The sequence below is a fragment of the Oncorhynchus mykiss genome, chromosome 14 (assembly GCF_013265735.2).
Source record: "Oncorhynchus mykiss isolate Arlee chromosome 14, USDA_OmykA_1.1, whole genome shotgun sequence".
Lineage (NCBI taxonomy): Eukaryota > Metazoa > Chordata > Actinopteri > Salmoniformes > Salmonidae > Oncorhynchus > Oncorhynchus mykiss.
Window position 1 is genome coordinate 31,182,457 of NC_048578.1, and position 10,863 is coordinate 31,193,319.

Sequence of the window (10,863 nt, forward strand, 5' to 3'; positions counted from 1 at the left end):
CAGCGCTGCTCAGTCTAAGTGATGATAGACTGAGGCTAATGTGAATGGGCGCCACACACCTCAGGAAGGTAGTAATTTACCTTCATTACCCTTAAAAATCCTGCTTAAAGGAGACGGATTCCACACGCCTAATTACAAGGTGTTAATTACAACAATGTAATGACAGTCATTTACTAACCTGCAATCGGGCAAGTAATGCACTGCATAGGGAATAGGGTGCCATTTGGGACCCTGGTTGACTGACATAATTCTTATTGATTACCAATGTGATGTTTAAGGTCATAGCGAGTTTCAACATGAGTAGAGAGACTCGGGGCTCCACAGAGCCAGAGCTGTTTCCTTTGACTGTGTTGAAGTGGTAACACAACACTTAAGTTGTTTCTCTGATCCACTTTTATCTTCCTGCCAGCGACCGACGCCCAGAGACAAGTTATGATGACACATAGGCCTATACACACACACATTAAGCTAATAGCAGAGAGGGAGGTACAGTAGTAGGACAGGGGCTCAAGCTCTAATATATCACTACAATCAGCTCCCTATCAGCAGCACTGGACTAGTCTGCAAGTGAGATAGCACAGGGCTGACCCTGGAAAAAACACGCCCATGATTGAAATCGGGCGTGGTCTGTGGATCTGTCTCCGTCCTTAAGTTCGTACGTACAAGCTGAAACGAGTCAACTTCGACTCCTCCTTATGGCAGCTTTCTGTCATTGTTTCTGTCGGTTTCAGATACATAACAGCACAGGCTTTCAGCCCCCCATGGTTGCTGTGCATCATTTTCGTGATGTTGTCAGCCAACCTGCTGTCTATTTACTGCACTGAAAGAGTCATTTTTTATTTTCACTTCTAAGGCAATGGGCTATTTTTCATCATTGATTCATGTCCTTCATTTGTTGAATGTAGCATATTATTTATTATATTAATTCTTAAAATATAAATAATATAATTAATTCTGGGAAAATGGGGTTAGGCAGGCCTAATCTACATATTTGGAGGAATAGCCTTCATTGAGGGAATGAAGCATGAACTAGTTATCAGATATTTTCCCTCCACATCCTCCTTCTCACGCAGTTAACGGTAAATTAGCCTCGTTTTTACCCGGCCTAGTGTTTACGCGGAGTGGAGTGTGTCTCGAGGGTCTCTTTAACCTCAAGACCCCCCAGGACCACACCCAAATCCCCCAAACTCACAGGCCAATCACAAGTCTCCTTCCGCCTCTACAGTTTTTTCAGGGTTTTAATTGGTTGAAAGTCCCAGTACTTTAAACAAGCGTTCTCATGAGTTTAGAGTAGACACAGACTTCAGAGCTTGAGAAATTGTTGTTGACTCCGCGGACAACAGTTGAGATGCGCATGTTGTTGTTTACTTGAAGCATGGATTCTCCAGTAGATTTGAAAGATGGCTTTTCAACCTATGAGGACACTCCTCCACTGAGGCAGTTTAAGGAGCGCAAAACACCTTTATCACCTTTACCTTTCAGTGTGGAAGCGATCATGTTGGATAGGACTCATAGCGAAGGAGAGAGACGCGGCAGCGGTACGATAATCTCTCCCCTGGGGAATTACTCTATATCGGTGTCCAGACAGCCGTCTAGTCCAGAATACTTTATTGACAATTTTGACCCGTCTTCTTCGCCAGTTAAATCAGAGACGTCGGAACCAAGGGACTGTGCGTCATGGATATCACCGCGGTGCAGGTTGTCTCCAGCGCTCAGTAAGTGCTCAACCTTATACTGTAGAAGAGTTATTGAATAGCCTACGGCCTAGTATATTTTTGTCCCATGCTGATCTATTGGGAAATATCCGTTATTTATGTTTTCTACTGTATTTTAAAGTTGTAGCCTATGTGGAAATAAGATAACTTAAATAGAATTGGAAAAGTCTTAGTGTGCAGTAGTTTTATACCATTCCATCTACAGATCAATATCATTCAATACACTGCATATCATCAGGGGAGAAGGCTTAATTCATGTATTTGTGTATGTACACTAAGTATACCAAACATTAGGAACACATTCCTAATATTGAGTTGCACCCCCTTTATTTGCCCCCCCCCCCTCAGAACAGCCACAATTCGTCAGGCCATGGACTCGACAAGGTATAGAAAGCGTTCCACAGGGATGCTGGCCAATGTTGACAGCAATGCTTTTGTGTTGGCTGGATGTCATTTGGGTGGTGGACCATTCTTGAGCACACAGGAAAATGTTGAGCATGAAAAACTAGCAGCATTGCAGTTCTTGGCACAAGCCAGTGCACCTGGCACCTACTACCAGACCCTGTTCAAAGACACTTAAATCTTTTGTCTTGCTCTTTCACCCTCTGAATATCACACATACCCAACCATGTCCCAATTGTCTCCAGGCTTAAAAATCCTTCTTTAAACATGTCTCCTCCCCTTCATCTACACTGATTTGAAGTGGATTTAACAAGTGACATCAATAAGGGATCATAGCTTTCACCTGGTCAGTCTATGTCATGGAAAGAGCAGGTGTTCTTAATGTTTGTGCACTCAGTGTATTTTGATTAATGTTCTCTTTTTGTATATTAATGACATGTTTAGGCTATTGGGTGTTGACAAATACCACAAACACTCATCACGCCTTTACTGAGACGTTCCTCTCTCCCTTCCTCTTTCCCTCCCTACTTCCTTTTCTCCCTCTTTCTCTCCCTCTTTCTCTCCCCTTTTACCTCCCTCTCTCCATCTTCCCTCCCTCCCTCTAGACCAGGTCAATTTCTCCTTGAGGAAACACAAGACCAACAGGAAGCCCCGGACCCCATTCACCACCTCCCAGCTCCTGTCCCTGGAGAGGAAGTTCCATCATAAACAGTACCTGTCCATCGCTGAGCGGGCTGAGTTCTCCTCCTCGCTGTCCCTCTCAGAGACCCAGGTCAAGATCTGGTTCCAGAACCGACGGGCTAAAGCCAAGAGACTGCAGGAGGCAGATGTGGAGAAACTCAAGATTGCCGCTGCAGGTGTTGGATCCAAGCCGGGGTTCTATCCCCCGGGGTTCTATCCCCCGGGGTTCTCCTCACTGCCATTCCCCCTCTGTGTCAGTCTGGAGGGTCTGGGTGGGGAGGTCTCAGAGATGTGCGGAGGACAGGGGTACCCCTTCAGACGTACCACTCTGTTAACAACCGTACCACATCTGGGGGTGTACACCTCACCTGTAGGGTACGGACTCCTCCACCTGTCTTGAGGTGTGTGTGTGTGTGTGTGTGTGTGTGTGTGTGTGTGTGTGTGTGTGTGTGTGTGTGTGTGTGTGTGTGTGTGTGTGTGTGTGTGTGTGTGTGTGTGTGTGTGTGTGTGTGTGTGTGTGTGTGTGTGTGTGTGTGTGTGTGTGTGTGTGTGTGTGTGTGTGTGTGTGTGTGTGATGAACCTTACAACAAGATATTAAATCGTACCCTAACTTTCAGGGGTGCTTTGAATATAGTGTGCTGGACCTACTTTGATATATTCAAGAGATGTGGAAGTGTACATTGTTATATGGTACCTTATGTTCCCTGGTTTGTTACGGAAGTGACTAGCGCATCAGAACACCCATAGTACAAGCATCATTGCAGGGTAATTGTTCATTTATTCTATAGCCCTGACCTCCTAACCTCCTGACCTGTGCTGTATTTGCCAAAGCTAGTTGGATTGTACCCAAAGGATATTGATCTGGTTCTCCCGTTTGTCTGATCACTCCGTAAATGCGAGATTATCTCTATAATAGTATTATTGATGTCTCTGTTCCTGTCTTTGGGAAAGGTTATTTTTAGACTTTCATATTTGTGATATACATATAGGACAACATATTTATTGAATAAATGTAATATAAGTAAGCAGTAAGAGTCAAAGGGGTGTGGTATATGGCCAATATACCATGGTTTAGGGTTATTCTTATGCACGATGCAACGTGGAGTGCCTGGACACAGCCCTTAGCAGTGGTATATTGGCCATATATCACAAATCCCTGAGGTTCCTTATTGCTATTATAAACTGGTTACCAATGTAATTAGTTAAAATAAATGTAAAAAGCAGTAAAAAATAAATATTTTGTCATACCCATGGTTTAATGTCTGATATACCACGGCTGTCAGCCAATCAGGATTCAGGGCTCGAACCACCCAGTTTATAATATATATTTTATGCAGTGGATCTACAAGTGTAAATAGTTTGTGGTCTGATGTTGAATATAAATATTGTTATTTGCTGAGTATCTAGTCTTTTGATTTGTTGTCACCTTCTCTTCTTATAGTTACAGTGTGTATTTTAGTCATGATTATGCTTCTACGTCTGGTAAATACAAAGAATGAATTGCTTAAATTTGACAGAATTTCATATGTAAGTGTATTGTTTAATCGTGTATCGATCCGATTGTTTGATCCGACCTTTAACTTTGTACATGGAGCTGTAAAGTGTGTAGTATGGGCTAGTTCACCTCTGATTTAAAGTGTGTAGTATGGGCTAGTTCATCTCTGATTTAAAGTGTGTAGTATGGGCTAGTTCACCTCTGATTTAAAGTGTGTAGTATGGGCTAGTTCACCTCTGATGTAAAGTGTGTAGTATGGGCTAGTTCACCTCTGATTTAAAGTGTGTAGTATGGGCTAGTTCACCTCTGATGTAAAGTGTGTAGTATGGGCTAGTCCACCTCTGATTTAAAGTGTGTAGTATGGGCTAGTCCACCTCTGATTTAAAGTGTGTAGTATGGGCTAGTTCACCTCTGATTTAAAGTGTGTAGTATGGGCTAATTCACCTCTGATTTAAAGTGTGTAGTATGGGCTAGTCCACCTCTGATTTAAAGTGTGTAGTATGGGCTAGTTCACCTCTGATTTAAAGTGTGTAGTATGGGCTAGTTCACCTCTGATGTAAAGTGTGTAGTATGGGCTAGTTCACCTCTGATGTAAAGTGTGTAGTATGGGCTAGTTCACCTCTGATGTAAAGTGTGTAGTATGGGCTAGTTCACCTCTGATTTAAAGTGTGTAGTATGGGCTAGTTCACCTCTGATTTAAAGTGTGTAGTATGGGCTAGTTCACCTCTGATTTAAAGTGTGTAGTATGGGCTAGTTCACCTCTGATTTAAAGTGTGTAGTATGGGCTAGTTCACCTCTGATTTAAAGTGTGTAGTATGGGCCAGTTCACCTCTGATTTAAAGTGTGTAGTATGGGCTAGTTCACCTCTGATTTAAAGTGTGTAGTATGGGCTAGTTCACCTCTGATTTAAAGTGTGTAGTATGGGCTAGTTCACCTCTGATTTAAAGTGTGTAGTATGGGCTAGTTCACCTCTGATTTAAAGTGTGTAGTATGGGCTAGTTCACCTCTGATTTAAAGTGTGTAGTATGGGCTAGTTCACCTCTGATTTAAAGTGTGTAGTATGGGCTAGTTCACCTCTGATTTAAAGTGTGTAGTATGGGCTAGTTCACCTCTGATGTAAAGTGTGTAGTATGGGCTAGTTCACCTCTGATTTAAAGTGCGTAGTATGGGCTAGTTCACCTCTGATGTAAAGTGTGTAGTATGGGCTAGTTCACCTCTGATTTAAAGTGTGTAGTATGGGCTATTTCACCTCTGATTTAAAGTGTGTAGTATGGGCTAGTTCACCTCTGATGTAAAGTGTGTAGTATGGGCTAGTTCACCTCTGATGTAAAGTGTGTAGTATGGGCTAGTTCACCTCTGATTTAAAGTGTGTAGTATGGGCTAGTTCACCTCTGATGTAAAGTGTGTAGTATGGGCTAGTTCACCTCTGATTTAAAGTGTGTAGTATGGGCTAGTTCACCTCTGATTTAAAGTGTGTAGTATGGGCTAGTTCACCTCTGATGTAAAGTGTGTAGTATGGGCTAGTTCACCTCTGATGTAAAGTGTGTAGTGTGGGCTAGTTCACCTCTGATGTAAAGTGTGTAGTATGGGCTAGTTCACCTCTGATTTAAAGTGTGTAGTATGGGCTAGTTCACCTCTGATTTAAAGTGTGTAGTATGGGCTAGTTCACCTCTGATTTAAAGTGTGTAGTATGGGCTAGTTCACCTCTGATTCTGAGTCCGGACACAGTGGACGGATAAGAAAAACATTTTAATACCACGTGTAGACGAAGTCTGAAAATGTGGGCACCATCAAAATATGGACGAGATCAGAACAAAGGACGCATGTCAGGGCCAGGTGTAAATTAGGCTTAAGCTTTAGTGGGGGAGGTAGATTTAACCAGTTAGGTTAGTTAATAGCTATATATATTAAACCAGTTAGGTCAACCAATAGCTACATATATTAAACTGTAATATTAGATTATACTGTAATAATGTTTGGGGGGCTGACTTTGAAGTTGGCCCCTCCCCCTCAGGCTGAAGGTTTTAGAAGAAATGAGCCAATGTCATTACACGAGGAACCATAACACATTAGACCAATCATCTGGTATTTAACCCCTAATCCCTTTAATGTCCTTAAACTGAAGAATGTGTAGCTAAATGCTCAGGGTCTTACTGAACCGCCCTGGGTTGTGTTCGTAAATGCAAACCGTAGAGAAATGCTTTGCAACAGAAAACAAACCTTTCTCATTGGAAAAGTTCAGGTAGTCCCTCCCTGTTTCAGTCTGTTAACTTCCATTTGTTGCCAAGTGAATACGACCCAGGTTATTGCTAAAGCAGTATGAATGTCTTTGGAAGCCTGTTGCCAGATATGTATGTGCCTTAACTGCAGTCTGACTAGAGGAGTTGGTTAAAGTAAAAACAGGGGTCAGGTTGTGTGTTTGAGTCTGTGTGTGTGTGGGGTCAACTGGGTGGTAAGGTAAAGTGGTGTAAAGTGGTGCTTTTATCCTGGGACTCATATTTTCATCGCCCAATTGACTTTAAACACATAATTATATTCACAAGAAAATTGCACATTTTCTGCAAATAACACTTCTCACATTGACTTGATTGTTGGCATGTGTTCCATTACTCCTCGCAGCACAGAGACTCAGCTCTATGCATTGAGTTTAACTGTGTCCATCCACAAACTGTAGACCTTTCATTAACTCACTCTCTCGCTCTTCCTGAACTCTGACCTTTCATTAACTCACTCTCTCGCTCTTCCTGAACTCTGACCTTTCATTAACTCACTCTCTCGCTCTTCCTGAACTCTGACCTTTCATTAACTCACTCTCTCGCTCTTCCTGAACTCTGGAACTGTGCTAAATGCCGAGCTCTATTTCAATCAAGCCCATTTCTAGTTGCGCTTATCCTCATATTCTGAGTCCAATGCTGTGTGAAATGATGTGTGTGTTTAGTGATAAGAAGTTGAGGATTATTATATGAGTGGGTTGATTCTCATTTCCTTACTTAGCAGTCTACTGGCACACACACACACACACACACACACACATTCTCATTCCCACTGTATGGTACACTGACTAACTGATAGAACTGGAATATATAGTGAAATTATGTTTTGTTTGAAAATGATTTGCCTTATTCGACAAGATGTGAGAACGTACAGTGCCTTGCGAAAGTATTCGGCCCCCTTGAACTTTGCGACCTTTTGCCACATTTCAGGCTTCAAACATAAAGATATAAAACTGTATTTTTTTGTGAAGAATCAACAAGTGGGACACAATCATGAAGTGGAACGACATTTATTGGATATTTAAAACTTTTTTAACAAATCAAAAACTGAAAAATTGGGCGTGCAAAATTATTCAGCCCCCTTAAGTTAATACTTTGTAGCGCCACCTTTTGCTGCGATTACAGCTGTAAGTCGCTTGGGGTATGTCTCTATCAGTTTTGCACATCGAGAGACTGACATTTTTTCCCATTCCTCCTTGCAAAACAGCTCGAGCTCAGTGAGGTTGGATGGAGAGCATTTGTGAACAGCAGTTTTCAGTTTTTTCCACAGATTCTCGATTGGATTCAGGTCTGGACTTTGACTTGGCCATTCTAACACCTGGATATGTTTATTTTTGAACCATTCCATTGTAGATTTTGCTTTATGTTTTGGATCATTGTCTTGTTGGAAGACAAATCTCCGTCCCAGTCTCAGGTCTTTTGCAGACTCCATCAGGTTTTCTTCCAGAATGGTCCTGTATTTGGCTCCATCCATCTTCCCATCAATTGTAACCATCTTCCCTGTCCCTGCTGAAGAAAAGCAGGCCCAAACCATGATGCTGCCACCACCATGTTTGACAGTGGGGATGGTGTGTTCAGGGTGATGAGCTGTGGTGCTTTTACGCCAAACATAAAGTTTTGCATTGTTGCCAAAAAGTTCAATTTTGGTTTCATCTGACCAGAGCACCTTCTTCCACATGTTTGGTGTGTCTCCCAGGTGGCTTGTGGCAAACTTTAAACAACACTTTTTATGGATATCTTTAAGAAATGGCTTTCTTCTTGCCACTCTTCCATAAAGGCCAGATTTGTGCAATATACGACTGATTGTTGTCCTATGGACAGAGTCTCCCACCTCAGCTGTAGATCTCTGCAGTTCATCCAGAGTGATCATGGGCCTCTTGGCTGCATCTCTGATCAGTCTTCTCCTTGTATGAGCTGAAAGTTTAGAGGGACGGCCAGGTCTTGGTAGATTTGCAGTGGTCTGATACTCCTTCCATTTCAATATTATCGCTTGCACAGTGCTCTTTGGGATGTTTAAAGCTTGGGAAATCTTTTTGTATCCAAATCCGGCTTTAAACTTCTTCACAACAGTATCTCGGACATGCCTGGTGTGTTCCTTGTTCTTCATGATGCTCTCTGCGCTTTTAACGGACCTCTGAGACTATCACAGTGCAGGTGCATTTATACGGAGACTTGATTACACACAGGTGGATTGTATTTATCATCATTGGTCATTTAGGTCAACATTGGATCATTCAGAGATCCTCACTGAACTTCTGGAGAGTTTGCTGCACTGAAAGTAAAGGAGCTGAATAATTTTACACGCCCAATTTTTCAGTTTTTGATTTGTTAAAAAAGTTTGAAATATCCAATAAATGTCGTTCCACTTCATGATTGTGTCCCACTTGTTGTTGATTCTTCACAAAAAAATACAGTTTTATATCTTTATGTTTGAAGCCTGAAATGTGGCAAAAGGTTGCAAAGTTCAAGGGGGCCGAATACTTTCGCAAGGCACTGTACATTTCTGTCTACATTTGGTGTCCTGCAGTATTACCAACATCCACTAGATGTAGAAATGTCCCATTTTTGTAGTTGGTTCAGCACAGTAAGTCCCCAACTAGGCTCTCTCTGTATGTCTTACTGTACAAGCTCATCTCCCTTGTCAGTTATCTTTCAAATAAAATTGAAGACCACATTTTAGTGTGTGTGTGTGTGTGTGTGTGTGTCATCAGAAGGATGCCAGGGGCAATGGACCATGTGATTCAGCTCAGCTAGCACAGTCACAGCTGACTGACACAGTCTGACATGTCACACGCATACACAGTCTCTGTCCTGTGCTACCGCAACCCAGTAGACCATGCCCAGACAGATCCCCTCGATAGATGAGACCAACAGCCTCTGGGTATAGGGGTATGTACATAGGGTATAGAGGCATGTACATAGGGTATAGGGATGTATACAAAGGCTATAGGGGTGTATGCGTAGGTTATAGGGGCATGTACGTAGGGGATAGGGGTGTATACATTGGATATAGGGGCGTGTACGTAGGGTATCGGGGTGTTTCCGTAGGGTATAGGGCATGTACGTAGGGTATTGGGGTGTCTCGTAGGGTATAGGGCGTGTACATAGGGTACAGGGCCGTGTACGTAGGGTACAGGGGCGTGTGTACATGGGGTATAGGGTGTGTATGTAGGTTATAAGGGTGTTTCCGTAGGGTATAGGGCGTGTACGTAGGGTACAGGGGCGTGTGTACGGGAGCATAGAGGCATTACATAGGGTATAGGGTGTAATTTGGGAAACATCCTCTGCTTTCTAGTCATGCTGGAGAACACAGACCTGGTTTTCTGCTTCAAAATCCTCTGACTGACATCAAATCTGTTTCAAAATCCTCAAATGGAGAGTAGGACCAGGGACCTCATAAAACAGTGCGGAGGATTCCCGTATGTACAAAAATATTCTGATTTATAACACAGTGCACACGTACGTCTCACGCAGGTTTCTCTTTATAAATCACAATCAACTCGAAATTTGGTGCACGTGGGACATGACGTGGGACGTGCAATACGCACCAGATATTCCAGGTATGCAATTAGTATTCCCTCGTTTGAAAAGAGTAAACCAAATGCATTCAAGTTGTTTAAGCATTTACACAAACAATTGACATGTTCTATTTTTTTTAGTCGCTGCGATTTCCAGCGGGGTCGGTGGTGCTGCAGTTGCGCAGGCGCTGAGTGCACCCAGCCCCGGCGTCTCCACTGCACCTCATGCATCACAACCCTCCAGCGGCCATGTCCTCGCAGATGCAGTCCTGCAAACGCAAAGAGACACCATCGACGCTATTAGCGAGGTTGCCAAGGAGTTGAAGTGGGACTGGCACGGCTTGGTTTCTGCGGATGTTTCTCTGTAATGCTGGGCCCACTACAGCACAGAGATCCAAGATAACTATTAGTAATCGGAACCGGCTCATAAGCCACTCACCATCGCCCAATAAATCTAGCTGGTCTCTGAAAATTCTCTCTCCGAATTCTTCCATTCGTCAAACTTCCAACAGTGCCAAAGCAGCCATTGTGCGTCATTACGCATTATAATTTCATGCCTTTTTATACCCACCCATTTGATTGTCAAAGCTACCCAATTGCGTAACACCTTCAGGTGTGGTAATTGCCCTGATTAACTGACAGTGGCAGGGCCATTATCACATTGACAGTTCTGCGCAACGAACATGTGATAACAATATATGAAACTGTGCGCTCGTATCTGCCCGACGGAGGCATCGAAAACTGCATCAGTTTAAACGTAATTTGTCTTACTGTTCACC

The 10,863-nt window shown here is 43.0% G+C and overlaps 1 protein-coding gene across 2 annotated transcripts; it reads left to right on the forward strand.

Annotated features, from left to right (window-relative positions):
- The first annotated feature begins 1,289 nt into the window (after nucleotides 1-1,289).
- On the forward strand, nucleotides 1,290-4,016 carry LOC110489481 (homeobox protein MSX-2). Of its 2 annotated transcripts, XM_021562181.2 has the most exons (3): nucleotides 1,290-1,538; nucleotides 1,641-1,715; nucleotides 2,723-4,016. In XM_021562181.2, exons 1-3 carry the CDS (start codon nucleotides 1,376-1,378, stop codon nucleotides 3,196-3,198), a joined length of 714 nt encoding a protein of 237 aa, XP_021417856.1. In that variant the 5' UTR covers nucleotides 1,290-1,375; the 3' UTR covers nucleotides 3,199-4,016. The 2 variants fall into 2 exon arrangements, with proteins under 2 accessions (XP_021417856.1, XP_021417855.1); XM_021562180.2 differs by having other exon boundaries at nucleotides 1,290-1,715.
- The last annotated feature ends 6,847 nt before the right edge of the window (nucleotides 4,017-10,863 follow it).